Genomic DNA, 25,547 nt, shown 5'->3' with positions numbered 1-25,547 from the left:
ATTACCTAAAAAGCTTTGCATTTCAAATACTAAGTAATTCATTTTTTTTTTACTTATTTTAAGTAAATTTACTTGTCACTGTTTCTATAATTATAAAATTATATTACTTAAAATTACTAATAAATATTGTAAATTACTTATCATGATTGCTATGGTGACAAACTTTCTTACTTAAAAATTACTTAAAATAAGTAATTCGTTTACTTGATTTGAGTAAAAGTAAGTAATATTTTTTTTGAGTGTTCCTACATTCCCATGGACAATGTTGTAGGTTCCTTCATAGGAACAGTCTTTTGAATATTGTTTGTTATCTCCATTTAGATATTTTATTTAACTATTTTGTGATACCTTCTCTTACGAAATAACATAAAAAATTAAACTACTAAATGTAGTATTTGTTTCAATAAAATGAAATATATAAAGAGATAACGAACAATATTCAAGCTCAATAGTCAACTAGAGATACTGTGAGCAATGAGCTCACTAAATGATACCCCCCGCCTCCCATATGGTTATAACTGGTGAAAAAGTCCATGTTTTCCTGTGGCCGGGAAACCCAAAATATGTGTCGGATCAAAAAGTAAAATAGGAGGTGCACACACAATGGCAATATGTAATAGAGATTCTGTGAAAGTTTCATCAAATTTCATCAGGGACTTATATACTAACGTTAGTATATAGGTCCCTGATTTCATTCAGTGGTATGAGAGGAGTTGAGGATAAGAGATGGGTACCCCAAAGCGTAACAGACGGACGGACGGAATTAACGATTACTATATACCCTCCCGCTTTTCAAGCGGGGGTATAATAAAACAATAAATGTTTGTGTACGAGTTGACTTTTTGTGTACGAGTTGGTTTGTATACGACTCGGTTTGTGTACGAGTTGACTGTAAATCGTAAAGATGCAGCCATAAGTACGATGGAGGAACTAGAGAATGTCAAGGAATCTTCGAAGCTAACTAGTGAGGAGTCTTCGAAGCCAACGAGTGAGTCATATGGAAGTTCCAGTCTGGATTCAGACGAATTCACACCGAAGAGCACGTCTGACTGGGATTCTCATTTCGTAGATAAATTAGGAGTGGAATCCACCGAGGCGGGCATCATAGATATAATCTTAAAGGAATGGCATGTCGCAGTTGTACCTCCCAGCGAAATTAAAGAAATCGAGGCTACAGTAGAGGCGTGTCTCATAGAAGATCTTGATAAAGCGTTTGAAAACATGACCGTATCAGAATTTAATCGTGACAAGTTCGGACTAAACCCCTCAGAGATGGCCAAAATTGATAATAAACATCCGCACCTTAAAAAAACGTAAGTGCGCATTGGTTTTATTTTAGATCGCAAATACATTCTCATTGTATTAGTCCTCATCGAAATCTGTCCGTCTTCTGTCATTCCGTCACACTTTGCGTTTAGCTCAGTTCAAAGCTTAGTTTCAAAGAAACGTACAAGATATTTTCATCAAACTTCATAGGGTGATAGATATTGATGAGAGCTATGCAACAGCCTCATCATTTTTTAACCTTGACCTTACCTTGACCTCACTTTTCATAAATGGTCGCCCGCGTGGCACAGTGGTAGGAGCGTCTGCTCCAGAGTTGCGAAGTAAGGAATTGATCCTAATGTCGCGGGTTTGAATCCCACTGTGGGACATGGAGACCGGTCCTTCGAATGAGACCATATAAACCGAGATCCCTCACTGCTCAGTGGCCGTAAGTGCCAAGTATAGGACAAAATTTGCAGCTCTCCACCGGCGAGTGGTGGCGTCTCCATATGAGTGAAAAATTCTCTAGAGGGAAGTTAAACAACATACAAACAAAAACAAACAAACACTTTTCATAAATGAGTGTTTAGCTCAGTTTTAAAGATACCATTCAAAATAGTGTTATCACACTTAATATGCTGATACATACAAATGAGAGCTATTCAACTGCATCAACATTTTTGACCTTGACCTCACTTTTCTTAATTGAGTGTTTAGCTCAGTTTTAAAGATACCATTCAAGATCGATTTATTAAACTTCGTATGCTGATACATACTGATGAGAGTTATTCAAATTGCATCAACATTCGACCTTGACCTTTCCTTTGACTTTGACCTCACCTTTCCCTAATTTGTGTCAAATTTCATATGCTGATTCATACTGATTAGAGCTATTCAAATGCATCGACATATTTTAACTTGACCTTTCCTTTGACCTTTGACCTCACTTTTCATAAATGAGTGTCAAACTTCATATGCTGATACATGTATACTGATGAGAGCTTTTCAACTGGATCAACTTTTTTTGTTATCTTGGCCTAACCTTTGACCTTGACCTCACTTTTCTTATAGAAGTGTTAAACTTCATATGCTGATACATACTGATGTAAGCAATTCAACTGCAAGATATTCTAAAATTTCATGTATTCACAAATTTGAATTTTCATGTTGCATTACTGACATACCCTCGGTGGGGCATTCATGTCCTACGGACATATTTCATATGCTTCTGTGGTTCTTTTCTATCTGTAGAAACATGTTGCACAACTTATCTAAATTTGAGTAGAACTCTTTTGTTGAAAGAGATTGACATAGTTATTAAATATCGTATATTCAAGCACAATTGGCAGCTATGTTTTTTCAAAAATAATAACAATACTTTTAGGTTTATTGAGCTCATTGATTCGTTGATGCCACATTGTGTCCATCACAATCACTCAGACGGTTTATGTATACATAAGTACTTCTCGGAAGTTACGACGATGGACGGAAAATTAATTTTATGCTCCCAGGGACATATGTTACCCAAAAACTTGATTATATTGATTTTATAGTGAAAATGCATTATTTCTTTGAAAATCTTCTTCTCTGCTCCTGGGTATTAAATAAACTAACTAAGTGCATAGTTATGATTAGCAAGAGTGCCTCTACCAAAATTGTATGCCAAGGGTTCAGGAGGAGAGTAGCGTATCAGAAACCCTTGGCTAGGGAAGATGTGTTAGGAGGGAATTTCCTGTCTTAAAATTAGAACACATGCACGATGAATAAATACATATCGGAATCGGTATGATTATTAAGGTGAAAGATGTTTATGAAGAAATTGAAATGACAGACTAAAGTTGAACACAAAGCAATTGTTGACTATAAATTGTCAAGAATTATATTTTCTGCTTTTAACTAGTTTAATGCAGAACTATTTTCTTATTCGCAATGCTCATTTTCCTTGGCGGCTGTTTGTCATTTTCATTTTCTGACCCACTGACTAAGGAGAGTTGATATAATCAACTCCCAAAAATCACAGTGCTTTCTTACTACTGTCCAATTCTTCCGCCATGAAATCAAATCCCCAGGAACCAATATATTTTCCTCAAACCACTAAAATTTAATTCCTCGAAAATGTGTGATTTTTTTACAGTACCATTGAAGATGGTGTTATCAAACTTCACATGTTGATACATGTATACTAAATTCTAATTGTATACTAAAGCTATTCAATTGCATCACCATTTTTACCTTGACCTTCGAGTGAAAAAATCTCGAAATGGATGTTAAAACAACAATAAATTAATTTTTAAAGAGTGCAATATGACAGTTGAATTTTTCAACATGGCCAAAAATCTGTATGCTTAATATCGTCTGTGGTTCATGATGAGTTTCATTCTACTTTAAAATGATTTTCTTTTCTCTGCAGGTTTGTTCCAAATATAGTGCATTTCACTTTCGCCCTGGAACGAATTTTCATTGATTGTTTGGCAAAAAGAGAAATTTCTGAAGGCAAATACGAACTTTTATTCGAGAATTTGTTGAAATCTTTTGGACTATTCACTTTGTGAGTATTTTTTTTTAAGTGTACAGGTTAAAACCTTTTTTTTATACGCTTGTCTTAAGATGGGATGTATTATGTTATAGGCTTCATGTCTGTCTGTCTGTCCGTCTGTTCATTCGTGTCCGGCTCATAAGTTCAATACTATTAGGCCTAGGATTATCAAACTTTGTCAACTGATACTTCTCGGTTAGACGGTGTGTCGCGCACAAAAAGTAGGTCGCTCTGACTTTTAATAAAGATGCTATGACCAAATATGGAAAAATTCTGTCTGGCTCATAACTAGAAAACTATTAGACCTAGACTAGAACTATCAAACTTCGCAAATATATACATCATAGGTAGAAAGTGTGTCACAACCTATCTCAAGGTCACTGTGACCTTTAAGGTAGAACCTATGTCGGAAAAGTCTTTGTCACAAGATTTTCAAACTTTTCAAAATGATATTATAAATTAGTATATATATATATGCTTATCAATCAGTTAAAAGCTCATGATATGTTTCCTTGTTTTTAAGTTTAGTACAGCCTGTGAAACTTGGTATGGTAATTACATACTGTGACTACACATTTTCAGTTATTTAAGGGGTATTTGTCAAGAAGAGAATATGAAAAATCACAAAAATACTTCTTCAAACATTGTCGTTTTTAGACTTAATTAACTGAACAATATTGTGCAATATTTCTCAAGAATAATTTCTTTTTTATTCAATTGACATAAAAGATAAGTTCACATAAATAAAATAGATAGGCAAATGAACTTTATTTTTTTAAGTCAATTTTTCCATCCTACATTTGTAAATATCCTCCAGAAGTCTTTGTCACAATGTTTTCAATCTTTAATATGAAGGACATACCCAAATGATTACAAAAAGTGATTAAAATATATACCTTTTGCTTCCAACTAATGAGAGATAGATTATTTACTGATTGTAATATTCTTGACCTTTTTGCACTTATACGGGATTTAAATTATTGCAGCCCGGAGGACCGGGCTGCTCTATATATATAAATTTACGTGTTGGTATATGGGGATTGGGGTGGGAGTAGTTATTCAAAATTAAAGGTTTTCTAAACATGGAAAAGATTGTTAATCAGAATGTTCTTTCCCTTTATAAATTATGAGATACATAATATATTTACTTCCATAAAGTGAATCTGTAAAAACATATATGTTTTTCATATTTAATATATAAAGTTGTTTTACTATCATTCGAAAAAGCGACAGGTTCCTTTTTTAGATCATTGAATTTTACTTCTCGCATAAAAAAGTACTCTGCACAATTTGTGTTTTATATTCTAAAATTGAAAATTAAATACATTTTTAGCTCACCTCAACGAAGTTGAGGGAGCTTATGTAATACCCTCAGTGTCGGCGTCGGCGTCGGTGTCGGCGTCCCAGGTTAAGTTTTTTGGAGCAGTTTTCTTTTTAAGTACTTCTATGTCCTATATTGATTAGACATGCATGGAAGATGCTTCTAGTGTGTTTCATTGTACCAGTCAAAGTTTCAGATGCTGCAATTTCAGCAGAGGAATGACCAGGTTAATGTTTTTGGAGCAGGTTAACATTTTTGGTGCACTTTTTGGTGTAGGTCTCATTTCCAAGGAATTATAAGCCCTATGTTGACCAAACTTGCATGGATGATACATCTGAGGATGCACACTACCGGGCTTGCTTCGGATGCTGAATCTGACCTACATTTTCCGGTTGAGTGAACAGGTTAAATTTTTGGTGAAGGTCTCATTTCCAAGTAACTATGAGCACTATAATGACCAAACTTGCATGGATGATACATCTAAGGATGCATACTACCAGGCTTGCTTCGGATGCTGAATCTGACCTACATTTTCTGGTTGAGTGAACAGGTTAAAGTTTTTGGTGCATATTTCATTTCCAAGTAACTATAAGCCCTATGTTGACCAAACTTGCATGGATGATACATCTAAGGATGCATACTACCAGGCTTGCTTCGGATGCTGAATCTGACCTACATTTTCTGGTTGAGTGAACATGTTAAAGTTTTTGGTGCAGGTTTCATTTCCAAGTAACTATAAGCCCTATGTTGACCAAACTTGCATGGATGATACATATAAGGATGCATACTACCAGGCTTGCTTCGGATGCTGAATCTGACCTACATTTTCTGGTTGAGTGAACAGGTTAAAGTTTTTGGTGCATATTTCATTTCCAAGTAACTATAAGCCCTATGTTGACCAAACTTGCATGGATGATACATCTAAGGATGCATACTACCAGGCTTGCTTCGGATGCTGAATCTGACCTACATTTTCTGGTTGAGTGAACATGTTAAAGTTTTTGGTGCAGGTTTCATTTCCAAGTAACTATAAGCCCTATGTTGACCAAACTTGCATGGATGATACATCTAAGGATGCATACTACCAGGCTTGCTTCGGATGTTGAATCTGACCTACATTTTCTGGTTGAGTGAACAGGTTAAAGTTTTTGGTGCAGGTTTCATTTCCAAGTAACTATAAGCCCTATATTGACCAAACTTGCATGGATGATACATCTAAGGATGCATACTACCAGGCTTGCTTCGGATGCTGAATCTGACCTACGTTTTCCGGTTGAGTAAACAGGTCAAAGTTTTTGGTGCAGGTCTCATTTCTAATATACTATGAGCCCTATAATGACTTAACTTGCATGGATGATACGTCTAAGGATGCATACAACCAGGCTTGCTTTAGATGCTGAATCTGACCTACATTTATGGTTGAGTGAGCATGTTAAAGTTTTTGGTGCAGGTTTCATTTCCAAGTAACTATAAGCCCTATGTTGACCAAACTTGCATGGATGATACATCTAAGGATGCATACTACCAGGCTTGCTTCGGATGCTGAATCTGACCTACGTTTTCCGGTTGAGTAAACAGGTTAAAGTTTTTGGTGCAGGTCTCATTTCTAATATACTATGAGCCCTATAATGACTTAACTTGCATGGATGATACGTCTAAGGATGCATACAACCAGGCTTGCTTTAGATGCTGAATCTGACCTACATTTATGGTTGAGTGAGCATGTTAAAGTTTTTGGTGCAGGTTTCATTTCCAAGTAACTATAAGCCCTATGTTGACCAAACTTGCATGGATGATACATCTAAGGATGCATACTACCAGGCTTGCTTCGGATGCTGAATCTGACCTACGTTTTCCGGTTGAGTAAACAGGTTAAAGTTTTTGGTGCAGGTCTCATTTCTAATATACTATGAGCCCTATAATGACTTAACTTGCATGGATGATATGTCTAAGGATGCATACAACCAGGCTTGCTTCAGATGCTGAATCTGACCTACGTTTTCCGGTTGAGTAAACAGGTTAAAGTTTTTGGTGCATTATTCATTTCCAAGTAACTATGAGTTCTTTAATGACCAAACTTGCATGGATGATATATCTTAGGATGCACACTAATGGACTTGCTTCGGATGCTGAATTCAACATACATTTTTCAGATAATGGACCAGGTAAAAGTTATGGGTGCAGGTCTATTACCAAAAAGCTATAAGGCTTATATATAACATTGTATAAACCAAACTTGCACAAATGATGCATCAAGGGATGAAAACTCTCAAATTTGCTTCAGATGCTGGATTTTAATTACATTTTCATGAAGAACTAGTTTGAATTTTTTATATTATAGGTCTATTTCAAAGTATCAGACCAAAATTGCATGAATATTTTCATTTTTGGAATGTACACTTTTTGTTGGTTAATTATGTGACTTTGCCTTATTTAAAGACAACATTCGTTGAGGTGAGCTCTGTAATCTCTGATTACCTATGTTTGGATATAGGTGATGCATGTGTCTAACTTCAATTTATATTTTATGCAGCCAAATCGAGGAATTGACGTTTAAAATGGCATCGATTTTGTTTGACATATATCCGACTATACGTTTTCCAAATATTCGCTACTATCGTCTCCATCAATTAGACGCATGCCTTTTCACACATATCAAGGGGTTTCACTTTGATGATTAAGAGGCATTTCCATAGTTTACTTGATATATTTCCTGGGCGAAAATTGATGGTTATTTCAATGTTTTCTTGTTAAATGACTGTTTGGGGTTTACTTTCAGATTAAAAAAAGTTTATCAAAAATTGTGCTTTTTATTTGCTCACCTGAGCCAAAGGCTCAAGTTAGCTAAGCTGTCCGTCCATCCGTCTGTAAACTTGTCACATTTTCAACTTCTTCTCAAGAACCACTGGGCCAATTTTAACCAAACATAGTACAAAGTATCCTTGGGTGAAGGGGAGTTAAAATTGTTAAAATAAAGGGCCAAGTCCCCTTACAAGGGGAGATAATCAAGAAAAGACAAAAATAGGATGGGATCATTAAAAAAATCTTCTCAAGTACCACTGGGCCAAAAAAGCTGAAATTTAAGTGGAAGCATCTTGGGATAGTGTAGATTCTAAATTGTTAAAATCAGGACCCAACCACAATAGGGAATCCAAGTTTTACATTGAAAAATATAGGAAAATTTTTAAAAATCTTCTTCTCAAGAACCACTGGCCTAAAAAAGCTGAAACTTATGTGGAAGCATCTTTGGGTAGTAAAGATTCGTAATTGTTCAAAACATAACCCCAAGGGGTAGGGCAGGGACACAATAGGGAATCCAAGTTTTACATTGAAATATATAGAAAAAATCTTTGAAAATTTTTTTCTCAAGAACCACTGGGCCAGAAAAGCTGAAACTTATGTGGAGGCATCCTAAAGTATTGTAGATTCTAACTGTTCAAACCAGGACCCAGGGGGTTAGGGTTTAGTCACAATGGGTATTTCAAGGGGAAATCTGTTAAAAAAAAGAACGACCAAAGCTACTCAGGTGAGCGATGTGGCCCATGGGCCTCTTGTTTTTGGGGGGGCACTGGGGTGGATTGAAGATGATCCGTTACGGAAATATCTAAAAGTTGCTGGTTACTGTTCTGCACTCAAGGTCTGCAGTGTAAATCGCCACATTCATCCACTGGGTTTTGATGGGTTCCCATTTACAATAATGAAGCACTGTCATCTTTGGAGCCCTAATATTTAATCAAATGGATATTTAAAATAAAATTTAAAATGACTTTAACAAAAATTAAGGTATGAATGACAGGGATGTTGAAATCATTCCTTGAGTTTCAACTTAGCCAGTTATTATGAAGAAAACTCATAGCAGTTGTCAAAGATAGTATGAACTTACCCAATATTTATGAGAAAATTCATGTTAGTTGTCTGAGTTAGTCGTTCTAAACACAACAAACAGTAGAAATTCTTGTTAGTTGTCCAAGTTAGTCTAACTAAGGGTTTTCTTCTTGAAAACCCCAAATCCAATAATCAAAATAATTCCAAATTCAAATAAAACACTGTTAAAAGAATAAATCACTTATAAGTCACTTATCAGAAATTTCTGTAAGGGGTTGTAGGTTTGTTCTATTTCTCTGTTGTCTTATATTTTCAGGAATCATTCTCATATTGGAGTTGAAAAATCCATGATCAGAGGGAAAACGATGTCCTCAAAAGCTGATATCCTCTGTATCAGGAGAAAACCCTTAATGGAAAAAGAAATCATTTTGTGAGGTATGATTGATATGATAAGTACTAGTGATGAACTGATTGTTGCCAACAATTGATTGTCGATCTTTTGGACATCTTCAATACTACTAATTGAGAATTTTAAAAAAAGTCGCCATCATCACTGACAAAATTTTACACCCAAATAAACCCTTATTATTTGTATCAGCGATGTCACCGACTTGTTTCATAATCGATAAGTAGCAGGAATCAAAAGTAACTTTTTTGACCACTAGCAAATTTTAGCTGGTGGAATTTTTTTTTACTAGCAATATTGAACTTTCACTAGCCTTTGAATTAGCTCACTTGAGCTGAAAGCTCAAGTAAGCTTTTCTGATCACCCGTTGTCCGTCTGTTTGTCTGTCCATCTGTAAACTTTTCACATTTTCTACTTTTTCTCATTCAATCCTTTTTTAGCTCACCAGAGCCAAAGGCTCAAGTGAGCTTTTCTGACATTTTTAGCTCTACTGGTCAGAGACCAGAAGAGCTTATGCGATAGTAATGCGTCTGGCGTCCCTCCGTCTGTCTGTCCGTCTGTCTGTAAACAATTTTTCAAAACACTACTCCTCCTACAATTTTAGTCTGATTTCAATATTACTTGGCACACAAGTAGACTACACTAAGATACATAGAATATTGCATCGGTTTTTACTTTCGATGAACGGTGTTGCCTTGGTTACTAAAAATAGAAATTTCTGTGAAATTCTTTTAAAACGCTACTCCTCCTTCGGTTTTGGTCTCATTTCAATACAACTTGACACACAAGTAGACTACATTAATAACATAGAATTGTGCATCGGATTTTGATTTCGATGAACGGTGTTGCCATGGTTACTAAAAATAGAATTTTCTGTGAAATTCCTTTGAAACGCTACTCCTTCTACAGTTTGGTCTGATTTCAATATAACTTGGCACACAAGTAGACTACACGAAGATACATATATAGAATAGTGCATCGGTTTTTGATTTTGGTGAACCGTGTTACCATGGTTACTAAAAATAGAATTCTCTGTGAAATTCCTATAAAACACTACTCCTTCTACAGTTTTGGTCTGATTTCAATATAACTTGGCACACAAGTAGACTACACGAAGATACATAGAATAGTGCATCGGTTTTTGATTTCGATGAACAGTGTTGCCATGGTTACTAAAAATAAAATTTTCTGTGAAATTCCTTTAAAACGCTACTTCTTCTACAGTTTTGGTCTGATTTCAATATAACTTGGCACACAAGTAGACTACACTAAGATACATAAAATAGTGCAATGGTTTTTGATAAGTACAAACCAGTAGAGCTACAGTCTCGACAGAGACTTCTAGTTTCCTTTGTCCATTCATCTAGCTGTCCGACCATCTGTCTAGCTGTCCGTCTGTACACTTTTCACATTTTCGACCTCTTGTCAAGAACCACTGTGCCAATTTTTACCAGACTTGGTACAAAGCGTCATTGGGTGAATGGGAGTTTAAATTCTTAAAATGAAGGGCCAAGTCTTCTTCCAAGGGGAGATAATCAAGAAAAGACAAAAATAGGGTGGGGTCATTAAAAAATCTTCTTCTCAAGAACTACTTTGCCAGAAAAGCTGTAACTTATGTGGAAGTATCCTGGGGTAGTGTAGATCCTAAAAATTGTTCAAATCATGATCCCCAGGGTTAGGGTAGGGCCACAATATGGAATCCACGTGGTTTCGGAAATCTATGATCATGTCCATGGAGTGCAAAAAACAAATGTTCTTATGAATAAAATGTAAACATTAGAAACTATGAAAGATATCACGGGTGTTTTTAATTTGTTGTTAACTAGAAAAAATATGTTCAATAAGGCCAAAAAAATTAATCAGTAGTTTCTCAGGCGCTGCCACATCAGGTCAAAAACGGCTGCATTGATCAATTGTATTGACATTTTGAAAAGGGAAATAACTCAATTTTTCAATTTTTCCAAGATGAAAAAGAAAATTGAGTTATTTCCCTTTTCATAACAATAATAGATAGACATTTTTATTATATGAACCACATTCTTCTAGTTTATACAGTTCTTTATTAATTAACTTTTGAAGAAATTATAGAATAACAATTTAAGTTGAGTACATAATATTTAGTATATTAAGAGAACAAAAAAGTGAGAGTCAGTTATTATCATCATTTTGTTGAACGACAGAAATGAAAAAAAGATACATGTACCTGCTTAAAAAAAAAAAAAAAAAAAAACCTGCCTGCCGCATTGAATTTTGAAATGTTTGGCCTGAGAATCTATTTATTAATTATTTATGGCCTAAAATGTATACTTTGTTAGTGTCAAGTTCAGAACACCAGCACTTCAAGGTTAGGCCAACATTTTTAGGTCACTAAACTCAGGTGACCTATTGCTATCCGTTTTCGTCCGTCGTCGTGCGTCGTTCGTCGTGTGTTAACATTTGAACATTTTCAGCTTCTTCTCTGCAACCACTCAACCAATTCTAAGAAACCAATTTTGGTATAAAGCATCTATGGGTAGAGGGGAAGAAAAATTGTGAATTTCATGGTCCCAGCTCCCCTGGGGGCCGAGGGGTGGGGCCAAAACCACTAAAATTAATGCAATCTTTGAAAATCTTCTTCTTTACTCCTGGACACAAGGCAGTCAAACTGTTGGCATAACTATAATCAGCATTGAGCGCTCTACCAAAATTGTGAAATTCATGGCCCTTGGGCTCAGGGTTCAGGCTGTAGGGTGGGGTCAAGGTTGGCTATGTGAATGATGAAAATGCATTACCTTAGGTCATCTTTTATTTAAGTCTCAAATTTCAAGGAGGTTGTATGTTTTATGATTTTATTGATCAATGAGTTCTTGACCAAAATTGATAAATCTATGCCCCCTATCTAGTTTATCTCCTGGGTCAGGGCCTCAGGTTGGGGCTAAGTTAATTAAAATTATGTGCGGTATGTGTTCGAAAAGTTTTCTTCTGAAGTCACGTGGTTATTTAGGGTATAAATAGTAAGGCCATGCGGTAGCACGGCACTCTAAGCTTGCTCGCTAGGATTTAAAGATTGTAAGAAATATGGAGGATAGTAAGGCAATGGAGTGTAATGAAGTTGGGCTATACAGTTGGTTTCATAAAGTGGTTATGTATTAGAATTGAATAAAAGCACTAGCGAGCAGCATTCCTACTTAACATGTGTTGTGTTTTATTCATTTAGCACTTCATTAATTTATATTCGGACGAACGAAGTGAGGGAGAATATAAACTGCACAAATAGGCCTATAAACATATATTCAAATTTGAAGAAGTATTTTTGTCACAATGTACAATGAAAATATATGTGAGAAATGTTTATGTGTCATGTTTTAAAACAATATCTTTTATTTCACGCTTTTATGCACGCGAAAAATATTTTATTGTGCCAGTTAATCAATCCGGTGTTTAGGCCTACCATTAGAACTTCCGCGCATGCGCAGGAACGGTCGTCTGGAAGAAGATAGACTCCATTACACAGCGTGCTGATCAGATTAGTCTGCAACCATTTACCTTTATTTTCAGGTCTAAGATTTTGCAGTACGAATGGTGGGTTTCAGTGTTACGATTGTCAAGGTTTCTAAACACGGAATATTACGTGCTTTTGCTAATAAATCGGACTCTTTTTGATATTAGATTCCTTTCAGCTTTGTTTTAGCGTAGAAATATTGGCTTCGTTATGATGAAGGAGCTACGTACGAAGAAAAAGTTGGTTTGGATGGTGTTGATAAAATTTTTGCATTTAATACGAAGTAATAAATTGTCAGCACTTGGTTTAAATGTCGTTTTGTTTTTTTATTGTATATGTTATGCTGAGAACTTTGAAATAAACAGTTCGAATTTTCTCGAAAGCCTATAATAGCGTCCAACACAGTATAGATGAAAATTTCTTTATATTAATTTTGTATAAAGATACTGCTTCCACTTTTTAAATATTTTTGTATTCAATACAGATTGTTAAGGCTAATTCTTCACTGTTTCAGATTGAAATAAGTAACTGTAGTGGCAATGCCCAATAATTTTTAAGGAGTCAAAAAATTGTCAGTTTTTTATGTTCATCGTGTAGAGTATGATGCACTGATTCCATATCAGCAATCCCTTCTCAAATTGGGCTTTTAATGAATGTTTAAAAAAATGCAGAATTCTTACAGAGATAACATCTTTCCGAGGAAAATGTACAGCAGCAAATAAAAGGCAGATAATAAAGGAATGCAAGATCAAAATAATTTTAGAATATAACCTAAGTACGAGTTAGTTAATTTTATCTGAAATTTCATAAAATTGTTGTGTTATTGTGAGACACATAGGAATATAATTGACACGGTATGTGAAATGCAAGAGTTGTCTTCTTTCGTTTTCCTTATTTATTCAATTCAATTCAATTCTTTATTGGCACTAAAGCACATATTTATATACAGGAATGTGTTGTTAGCCATATACATGTATTACAAAATATTATACTATTGTAAGCTTGTTTCTAATATCAGAACAGTCTCTGATATATAGACAGATTTGTTTCGTAGATACAAAGTTACAGTCCCTGAAACGTTCTACTTTCCCATTTTTCCGTTCGCTCACCGTTCGTTCACCGTTCGTTCAGCGTTCGTTCACCGTTCGTTCAGCATGCGTTCACCGTTCGCTCTTCGTTCACAGTATTGCGTTCACCGTTTACCGTGCGCTCGCGTTCACCGTTCACAAAACGTTCACCGTTCGCTCTTCGTTCCGTTTACTTTGCGTTCACCTTGCGTTCACCGTTCACTTATCGTTCAGTCTTTATTGTCATTCGGAACTCCGAAGTGAAAGGACTTATCTTTTTGATGGTAAGTATTTACATGTTTTTTAATTAAATAACTTAGATATCGTGTTAGAAGAATAATTATTTCATTGCAAAAATTATCTATATATTTATATTTCTATTATTGTAACTCAGCTGTTACTTTTTTCATGAATATTCCCTGGAAAATAATTAATACATTAAGTACCTACATGTACGTAGAACGATGCTAAAATATTAACTTTAAAAAAGGGCAATGTACAAATGTTTCACACACGGCATCAATTTGATGTAATTTTAAAGAGGTTAAATTTTTAATGGATGTATAATAATTAATAAGTCTTTTACAGAACAAGAATAAATAAAATAAAAAAAAAACTAAATAAAAAAACTATTTCTAGAGTAACACGTATCTAAACGACATGTAGGTTTGAGAATTATGAACAGTACTGCAAATATTCAGTTAACTAAATATCTTTAGAGATAATTAAATTAATGGCGTGGTTTTAAATTCTAGAAACTGTTTAAAATAGTCTATTATTAGAGAAGGAAAATTCCTTCCTTCACCGTACCTACACATATGTTTAAAAATATGTTTTTTGCCATTCAGTATAATTAAGACCCCCCCCTCCCCCCCTCGTGCCCTTTCTCCCGAAATAAAATTCTTATTTAGTTTTTACAGTAAATTTCAATTAATATTTACATTTTATTGTAACACAAGAAAACCAGTCTCAAAACCAACATCAAACAGTCATTAAACAATAGTATTTTAGTATAAACTTTTGCCGACAGTAGTATTTTAAATTGGCAGGGAATGTTTTTCACATTCAATTTAAAACTTAATCCTTTCAAGTATATATTCGAATTAGTTTTTTTCTGCAGGAATGCAAAAATCAGATCTAGAAATGATAGGGAAAAATATTAAAATTTCTTGGAATACTAAGTGACTCTTTGCCTTCGGCATATTCGGTGAAACGCGATTTCCCTATCTCCACTGTGTCGAATTATTTTGATTGACAGCACAAGCAAGCTACTACAAATGTAGCACGGACTTCCTGTGAACTGTGTGAACTTGATGATGGAAGCTAAAAGCCAATGATTACTGTCAAATTGATTTTTTAATCTAAAAAAAGATTACCTTTGTTGCTTGGAATAATAAGAATTTTTATTTGATATAATATATATCTGAGAATCGAGGGGGTTATCTCTCTCTCTCTCTCTCTCTCTCTCTCTCGTACATTTCTCTGTTCAATAAAAATTATGACAACACATTGCTTATTTAGTTTTAAAAGACTAATCTACGCATGTATTACAAATAATTTCCAACATCTTGACCGAGTATAATCACGGCCGGGAAATGTCTACAGATACATGAAGAAGTTAGCTAAAATAATCGTCATACAAGAATAAAAAGGCACATAAATATAGAATACATGTATTTTGCAGTAGAATTGAAATAAAACGAGAATTTTTATGCAGTACGATAACAGTCAATGTTAACAGATAATTGTGAATTTTAAAAAAAATCGGTTATTTTACTCAGAATCGCTTTGGCACGGAAATATATGTACGGTTGTTTCAACCCCGTTAAATGTAATTAATTCATTCTATAAGTAGTAGTTTTATCTTCAGAAGTCCACATTATTTTATTAGTGAAAAGAATGAGCATAATTATTTACTATGCAAGTAGATAATTTATTTTTTAACCACATGCGGTAACACACAGCGTTGAATACACGTTTGACGGCGATTGAAATCATGTTATTAAAATATCGATTTAAACATAGATATGTGCAGAAAAAATGTTTTTATTTATATATTGATTGATTTATTTATTAATTTATTTATTTATTGTTTGTCTCAGTAGTAGTTTCATCTTCGAAAGTCCACATTTTTTTTATTAGTTAAAAGAATAATTATAATTATTTACTGTAGAAGATTAATTTATTTTTCAACTACACGCGGTAACAAAAACATGTTTGACGGCGATTAAAATAATGTTATTAAGATATCGATTTAAACATACGTATGTGGAGAATTTTATTTTTTATTATTTATTTATCTATTTATTTATTTCTCTTTTGTTTATCTATTGTTTATTTATATTTATCACATATTTTCCCCTTTATCCCGTTGATATAGCTTATGTGATATCGTTTTCGTATCAACACTATGTACTCCTACGCCGCGTGAGGTAATGTAAGTAAACAAATACATGTGTATGATTGAGAGAATGACTTAATTTTCAAATTTCACTTTATTTGATGTATTTTAATAAAAATTCATTCATGAATTTAAAAATATAAGCGCTGAAATATTTTCTTTCTTTTATATTTGTACGAACTATTTCATAAAGCGTAATTTTATTTACTAAGTTATTTGGTCTGAGGTAACCGAAAAGGAACTTTGAATTAGAAATAACGACAAAACACACATTTATAGTAAACAAAAATATGTGATAAAAAGAATCTCCCATGGTTTGTAGCTGGTTTTGATTTTTATCCAACTCGTTGTGTGTTTTTATCCCCTCTCCAAGGCTCGGGGATAAAAATAACACAACTCGTTGGATAAAAATCATATCAAACCACAAACCATGGGAGATCCTATATTTATTTATGACATTTAAATTATAGAATAAAAGAATAATTTCAATGCAAAGAAAAGACCAAAGGCATTCCGAATAAATCGTTCATCTTGCGTTTACCGTTCGTTCACCGTTCACTTTGCGCTTGCGTTCGCGCTCCGTTCGCGTTCTGCGTTCACTCACCGTTCACCGTTCACACATCGTTCACCAAGTTGCGTTCACCGTTCGCACATCGTTCACTCACCGTTCGCTCTGCGTTCGTTCAGCGTTCGTTCACCGTTCATTCAGCGTTCGTTCACCGTTCAGGTGGGAAAGTAGAACGTTTCAGGGACTGTATGTGGATTAAGCAAACAAGATAAGTTATTAAAATCTAGTATTAAACCTTGAATACTTTTTTCTGACATTTTTATACACAGGACAATCAAGTAAAAAGTGTTTTTCATCTTCAACAATAGTTTTACATTGGAAACAAAATCTATTTTCTCTATGAATGACAGGATTACAATATCTACCTGTTTCTACATACAACTTATGTGCACTTATTCTTAACTTGGAAAGATAAGAAATTAAATTCTTATGAAGTGGAAAACACAAGTATGGTTGGATTTCCAGTTTCTTAGCATCATAGTTGAATAATGTACAGGGAAAACACCTAATTCAATTTTTGTTGCTAAGTTTGATGCTTTATTATGGACACCTAAGATGTTTTTTAAGATAAAATTTTGGATTTTTTCAAAAGGAGTTTTATCAAAATTATTGGGATTTGTATTAAAATCAGAGATCCAAATTTCTGAGGAGTATGTTAAAATTGAACAATAATTGATTCATATAGCTTTAACCACAAGCTGGGAGAGAGATTTGAGCCAAAGGGTAGTTTATGCTTTAACATGTTTAAGGCAAAATAAGCTTTTCGGGCTCTGGCAGCAAGGTCATCACAAGCATGTTTTAAATTGCCATTTGATTGTAAAAATATACCAAGATATTTGTACTTATCAGTAATATTTATATTATTATTGTTATAATAAAATGCATAATTAGGGCCCCGCAAGGATTTGCGGGTGCCCTATAGTAATCACTCTGTCTGTCCGTCCGTCTGTCTGTCTGTCTGTCTGTCTGTCCGTCTGTCACTCTTCTGTCCACAAATTTTCTGTTTTTTTCTAATAACTTTTTTTATGGTTGCCCAATCAAGTTTAAATTTGGTATGGTAGTTTAAAAGGCAGAAATACGTATTTCGATGCTAAGTTTGATTCTCTATGTCTTCTAGTTTGGAGCTGGGGTGGTGGGGTAGATTCCTTAACTATGCATAAGAATGAACGGGCAACTTTTTTTATGGTTGCCCAATTAAGATCAAATTTGGTACGGTAGTTCAGTAGGCAAAAATACATATTTTGATGCTAAGTTTGGTTCTCTATGTCCCTTGGTTTGGAGCTGGGGTGGTGGGGTAGATTCCTTAACTTTATATAAGAATGCATTGGCAAAGAGAGATAACTGCTGAAGATGTTCCCATTCAGTAAACTGAATACTACTAGGAGTCCCATGGGATTAATTAGCTTTCCTCCTGAAGAAAATCCAGAGCATTATCTTTATCTGTCACATTGAGATTAATTACCACCTCTGTCTGCAAATGAAGTTTGTTTTGAAGTTAAATCAATTTGGAATGCTATGAACACTCTGAAATGTGGATTTAAATATAAATTTTTATTATTTATTTTTGTTTGATAGTTATGATTTCATTGGATCCTAAAAAAAGAAATAGATTAAAGAAGATTTTTTGATTTACCAGGGTACTTTTTTTCACTTTTTTCCTTTTTTTTTAAAATATATTAATTCAAGAATGTTTTTAATTTTTAATGTAGTTGTATAAAAACCCCATTCTATCATTAATACTGAAAAAGTTCTTATTGTAACTTTAGAAGAAAATGATGAGAGAGGTACAATTAATCCCTTGGGATTAATTATCTAGCCTGCTGCAGAAAATTTAGTAGGCTTCTCTTTATCTGTCACTTTAAGATTAATGAAAACCTTTGTCTGCAACTGCTGTTTGTTTGAAGTTAAGGCCAAGCCTTCATGATATTTGCATTCATTGAAGGCTGGCATTTTATATAACACAAGATTCATAATTGTTTAAATATAAATTCAATGTTAAGTTGTTCTTTACTGCCTAATGTAAATACAAGAATATTATTTTCAGGTTTTTGAAGATTCAGGAATTATGTTGAAATTTTAAGAATACAGTTGCTGTTGCTTTTTCTTTGTACATTTATTAATCATTCTGTAAGCTGCACCCTTTTAATTCTACCCCATGGCGGGGCCCTTGCTGACTGGTCAGTTTTCTAGTATTTCTTTATTTTTCTTGTAGAGCAAATCATAACCTTTTTTTTTTCTAAGTTTACAGTTATAAAGAGTAGCTTATGTGTCATTATGTTTATACCTAGTTAAAATGTTCTATCATTAAGGTAAGTCACTCCTGAAATTTGTTAAATCAGGGATTTTTTGAGAAGTATATTTTGGATAAGTACTCATAAAGTGTAACTCAAAATCGCAAAGAAAATAGGGGGTCAGTGTGCATCCTACTGATCTACGGTACATTTAAGTTGACCTTTTTGCACTTAAATTTCATCTCTTTGGTTAATTACTTTAACCCTTTTTATATTTGATCAGATGTAAGCATGGCAATAAATATAATCTTATTTTACGTAAAATAGTTTGAATAATATCTATCATTAGACAAATCTTGCAAATCAATGCGCGTAAATTATTGTGTGAACTTTTTGCATTAAAAAATAACATATTTGGGGTATTAAAAATCTTAATAGGCAATAAAAATTTTTCTTATATCAAACTTTTTACGACTTAAGTGCTGATCAGTCACAAGTACTGAGTAGTTTAAAATAATGAAAGAAAAAGGTGGGGTCAGTGATGATAATTTTGAAATATTTGTCAAAATATGTGATTTTCAGGCAAAGAATGGTGTTAATTTGATCTTGACTTCTTTAATATAATTTCATTTTTTGGAAAAGTTTGTTGAGGGAAGGTGTAAAACTTAGTCTAAAAATTTAACTTAAGACCTATATTAAATATTTTTAGCATTATCAAAACGGAATATTCTCCGAGTAAAAGTATGTGAGGCTAAATTTCCATTACATTAAATTTTATAAATGTGCAGATTTGCAGAATTTTCTGCTAAATATCCTTCCATCAAAAGAAATAGTCCTTCATAAATCTTGCTTCTTCGTAGATTTTTGAGCAGTTTTTTCATTGAATGTTAAAAAATTTACATTGTTGAATTTAAATATGTTATAAAAATTGAATTTTAATAAGTAGTTTTGAAGTAAAAGCTTCTGCGTGAACTTTTCTAAAAAGCTGACGAGTGACTTACCTTAAAATGATTTTGTCCTACGGACCCGGTTTAACGATAGAATTTGTTCTGTGTATTCATAATGTAGCAAAAGAAACAGGGGTGATAACTTAGAGCTGAAACGAATATATAAATATTCGAATATTCGTGGCTGTTATTTGATTCGTATTCGAACATTCGTTAATTAAGTAAAGGTGTAATTATGCCTTCTCATATACTTGCAAATCCTATTGTTGTTTACGATACATGTAAGTGTAAAAAATAAACGTATGTTCAAAGTCGTTTGACACACAGTACGATGCATATTAAGACAACAAAAAATTAAAATACAGAAAAAACATCTTTATCAACAGTGATAAGCCTCTTTACTTCTTAATATTAGTTCAGTATATTGCATTCATGTTACACAAAACGCTCAGTATTCAAACCAACAAGTGCTCGCCATGTTTTACTGTTATATTAATGAAACAGAAAATGTCCCCTTTCCGAAAACGTCCTGTGAATTTATTTAAACTGTATAATTTATTTAAAATATAACATTGATTCTGAGAAAGGTGTAATGTAATGTATACTTTTCACAAATGATTTCTGTACTGATTTATAAATCTGAACAATAGGTACTACTTATTAATCCGGAGTATTTCTCTCCGCACAAAATAAATCTTTCTATTTTTGATAGTGAAAATCATGGTGGTCATCATAGGTTAAGAACGGAGATAGATGAGGCTGATGAATGTTTGTCTTGAAAATGATTAAATAAAGATCTTTGACGTTGTGCCTCTATCAGGCTAGTAGTACTATATGTGGACAAATATACAACCTGCTGTATACAAGAAATGTATTTTCTTTCGTTTGGAGGGAAGTACCTCTTTTACCACCGTGATCAAAAACTCAGTAAATACAATTTTTTTTATATGAAACACAGGTATTAAACATGTGACCGAATATTCGAACACAAATTTTCCATTTGAATATTCGTGAAAAATTTTGTTTTCGAATGTTCGAACATTCGTTTCAGTTCTATGATAACTCGTACTCAGTTATTTACTACGAACAATCTAGAGAGTTCCAAATGTAAACATGGCAGTTAAATTTGAAGCGAGAGAAAAATGTCGAGAAAATTTTATTGGGTTTTCGACTTTATATGGATTATTTAAGCTATAAAAGACATGCAATCTCAAATAGGTTTGTTTTGATTAATTTGGTTGTTTTTTTCAGTGCAAATCTTTTTATATTCTTCAAAATAATTTCGGAGCGGATCCGCTCCGATTTGCTACATATGGGACGCATTCTTAGACTAACTGTGGTGAGGATTTGTACCGATTCACAGTTAGATTATTTTAACTAATGTACACCTTGTGGTCATTTAAAATAATAAACTTATCAATAAAAGTTTTGCTACATTATGCACACCTGCGCTGTTTTTGTTTGACTTTCACCGTTTTCTTCACCAAAGTAAGTCAATCTTGAGATTTATTCTTGTTAACTTTGTGATGAATTTTGTACTCAAGTGATCTTGTAAACAACACATCCAAGTAAGGTAAAAAAAATTTTAGGGTCAGCAGACATGTTAAGTAGATTTGCCGAACAAAGGTCATTTTGCGCGCATGTGCTTGCAAGAGCGTGCATGTGCAACACGTGAAATGACCGATTTAATTGATTTTGGCGTAAGTTTTTACATTTTTGATGAAATCCTTTGAAACTCATAATATAAGGATATATTAGTGGCATAGACAATTCAAAATAGCAAGATCTCGCACGCATGCACGTGTGCTTTGCTCTGATTGGCTGAAACTAAAGTCTCAATATCTTTCTTGTTTTTCGACGAAATCATGTGAAATTTTGAACATAGCCATGCATTAAGATATCCTACAATTTGATATATAGCAATTATCATGAAAACACGTGCATGCACGTGCGCTGCAATCTGATTGGCTTAAACTTTAAATAGCTATAACTCCCTTGGTTTTCAACCAAATGGCATGGGATTTGGAATATAGATAGATATAATGAACTTCTACAAGAAGGTATGGTCACCATGCACATGCATACACGTGCATGTACCTGCGCTGTAATCTGATTGGCTGAACCTTTTAATAGCTATAACTCCCTTGGTTTTCAACCAAACAGGATGGGATTTAGAACATAGATAGATATAATGAACTTCTACAAGAAGGTATGGTCACCATGCACATGCGTATACGTGCGGTGTAATCTGATTGGCTGAAACTTTAAACAGCTATAACTCCCTTGGTTTTCAACCAAACGGGATGGGATTTAGAACATGGATAGATGTAATGGACTTCTACAAGAAGATATGGTCAGATGTAATGAACTTCTACAAGAAGATATGGTCAGATGTAATGAACTTCTACAAGAAGATATGGTCACCATGCTCATATATGCACGTGCGTGCACGTGAAATGGGTTATATCAAAAATACACTGGAATGAGCGTATTTTTTTTTTATACTATTGGTTTGAATACTTCAATATTTAGTATATAAAAAATATAAAGATTGTGTAAACAAGATATGGTCATTATGCACATGCATTCACAGGTGCACATGTGCAATGCTAAAATTTGAAGAATAAGGTATTACCCACATATTTACTGTGAACAACCTTCACATTTTTATCTCGGTAAAGAAAAAAATGCATGATACAATGTAATCATTTACGGGGGAATCACACCAGCAAGTTCTTATGAAGTTCAATAATGGCATAAATCTGGAAATTTTTACGTCAATTTTATTTTGCGAATTGGGTCAAAATGCTGTTGATTAATTTTTACGTTTCAAAACTTTGCGAATGACCACTGCTTTGTTTACAGTTTCATTACTAATTTTCTCTTCCTTTGTTATAAGTACAAACCACTAAAGCTAGAGTCTTGACAGATACTTCTGGTTCACCTTCATGTTTGTTGTGCTCAAGGCTTATCACTAGTCATGTTCACTTTGGCCATTTTTGTATGAATTTATATGGAGCTCTTTGTCTGAAGGAGATCAATATAGTCGGGAAAAGGCCACGACCACCCAACCCTCGTAATCTTCCATTAGGTCTGTTCAGCATTAAACTATAGATTAAGTACAAATTGAGTAATAATCTTACACTGTAAATTTCAATTCATTATCCAACACTCAAAGTTTTTTTTGGGGAGGGGCATAGGAATCAGCTTGTCCGTCTGTCTGTGCACCCATCCATATCTTTTTTACGGAGGAACATTAGAATCTACTACTCCACAGAAAGATTGCTCATGACCTAAGGGTATGTCATGTCCTTTACTCAAGGTCATTTGGGAAGTTCAAGGTCACTGAAAGAAAAATTTCATAATTCTTCTCCCGTCCATATCTTTGTTATGGATAAACATGGTAAATTCTCATTTCACACAAAGATTGTTCATGACCTAAGGGTGTGTCATGACCTTGACCCAAGGTCATTTGGGGAAGTTCAAGGTCACTAGAAGAAAAATTTCATAATTCGTGTCAGGTCCATATTTTTTTATGGATAAACTTGGTAAGTTTCCATTTCGCACAAAGATTCCTCATGACTTAAGGATGTGTCATGGCCTTGGCCCAAGGTGATTTGGGGAAGTTCAAGGTCACCGGAAGAAAAAATACTTAATTTGTGTCTGGTCCATATCTTTCTTATAGATAAACTTGGTAAATTCTCATTTTACACAAAGATTGTACATGACCTAAGAGTATGTCATGACCTTGATCCAAGGTCATTTTGGAAGATTAAGGTCGCTTGAAGAAAAATTTTATAATTAGTGTCAGGTCCATATCTTTTTTCATGGATAAACTTGGTAAGTTCTTATATCAAACAAAGATTCCTCATGACCTAAGGGTGTGTCACGACCTTGACCCAAGGTCATCTGTGCAAGTTCAAGGTCACTGAAAGAAAAATTGTAAAATTCATGTTTGGTACATATCTTTATTATGGAAAAACTTGAATCTACTACTTCACACAAACATTGCTTATGACCTGAGGTTGTGTCATGACTTTGAACCAAGTTCATTTATTCAAGGCCAATGACAGAAAAAGTTCATAGTTTTTGTCTGGTCTTATGTTTAGTCTTTTATTTTTTTTAGACTGTGCCTTCGTTTCATTAATAAAAAATATAATTAGCAATTACATTTGCACTAAAAAAAGTTTAACCATTTCTCTCTTCTCTAAGATCCATTAAATATTCATGATTTAGCACTTCTGAAAAACCCAGTAGGGGGTATTTTGTCCCGTTTGGACAGTTCTAGTTTGAATATATCTCAAAGGGCAGATCACTTTAACTGCAGAAAAAACATAACAGAATCTAAACTCTTTTAGTGTGCAGTGTAAGAATATTCTTTAGTAATTTTAGGGAAAGGTATTATTGAAAGGACTAAGTAAATAATACTTCAAAGAATACTGATTGAATTACTAGCAGTTGTATGTGTTTTGCAGAAACCTGGTGATGCCACGTAAGAAGAACTGGCGGGTTGCAGTAGCCAAGATGGGGAACCAGAGTCGAGCCAGGAGTGACAATAGACTCGTGGATACTAGCCACGTAAAAAATAGTACGAAAGACCCAACGATTAACGCAACAGATGACGGACCTTTTAGACTCGTGGAAGCTAGCCACGTAAAAAATAGTGCTGAAGACCGGGGGGATACTGCCTCCTTAAAAAGAGTACACGATTTGCCTTCGGGCACCAGAAACATTGCAGATTTGCCTTCGGGCATGAATAACATTGCAAATTTGCCTTCGGGCACGAATAACATTGTGAATTTGCCTTCGGGCGCCAGAAACACTGTGAATTTGCCTTCGGGCGCCAGTAACATTGCCAGTTTGTCTTCAGGCACTACATTATTTGCAACAATTAATCAAGCGAATGATATATTTCCAGCTTTCTCGAGAGGAGTTCAGTGCACATGCAATGCTTTGATGTCCATCATTTTGCAGAATGCATCCACTTCATCAGAACTTGACAAGGTGCTCTTTGCTGGGGATGATTTATTCAGAGTCAGAATTGCAGAATTACAATCAACTGTTCAATTTGTTTCTAAAATGTTACAATTTCAAGAACTTCCAAAGTGTGTTTATGTGCATGACAATCAGTATGAAATAAACTATTTTGAACAGATCTATGGAACATTGACTCATGTAGACTGGGATCAGTCATGTCAAAGTAATAATTTGAAGGAAGGTGTTGAGCTGCTCTTTGCAAGATACAATAAAGGTTTACCCCTGCGAAATGATCAAGAATAATTCTTGAACTTTTAAGAAAAGTTCATGAATTATATTCTTGATTCATGAATTGTTCATGAAGATCCCATGAAGTTAAAATTGGACACTCATGATTTCATGGATTTTATTCATGAAAACCAAGTTCAAGAATATTCAAGAATTATTTGTTGTTCATGAACAAACTTGGATTTTTTAAATGCCTGCAAAATGATCAAGAATAATTCTTGAACTTTCAAGAA

General features: G+C 34.0%; 1 protein-coding gene across 1 annotated transcript; it reads left to right on the top strand.

Moving 5' to 3' along the window:
• Positions 1-813: 813 nt before the first annotated feature.
• On the top strand, positions 814-25,329 carry LOC134234807 (uncharacterized). The gene is made up of 6 exons (XM_062716849.1): positions 814-1,313; positions 3,677-3,814; positions 9,265-9,378; positions 24,525-24,627; positions 25,024-25,083; positions 25,204-25,329. Exons 1-6 carry the CDS (start codon positions 820-822, stop codon positions 25,327-25,329), a joined length of 1,035 nt encoding a protein of 344 aa, XP_062572833.1. The 5' UTR covers positions 814-819.
• Positions 25,330-25,547: the final 218 nt, after the last annotated feature.

Source organism: Saccostrea cucullata, unplaced genomic scaffold (genome assembly GCF_032062105.1).
Source record: "Saccostrea cucullata isolate Sc308-1 unplaced genomic scaffold, CSIRO_AGI_Scuc_v1 ctg179, whole genome shotgun sequence".
Lineage (NCBI taxonomy): Eukaryota > Metazoa > Mollusca > Bivalvia > Ostreida > Ostreidae > Saccostrea > Saccostrea cuccullata.
This window is presented reverse-complemented; position numbering and strand designations above follow the sequence as displayed.

Coding starts and splice junctions, on each gene's coding strand:
- LOC134234807 (XM_062716849.1), top strand. CDS start 820: ATGTTTGTGTACGAGTTGACTTTTTGTGTACGAGTTGGTTTGTATACG. Junction 3,815..9,264: donor TCTTTTGGACTATTCACTTT/GTGAGTATTTTT, acceptor TTATATTTTCAG/GAATCATTCTCATATTGGAG. Junction 24,628..25,023: donor GACTCGTGGATACTAGCCAC/GTAAAAAATAGT, acceptor ATCATTTTGCAG/AATGCATCCACTTCATCAGA.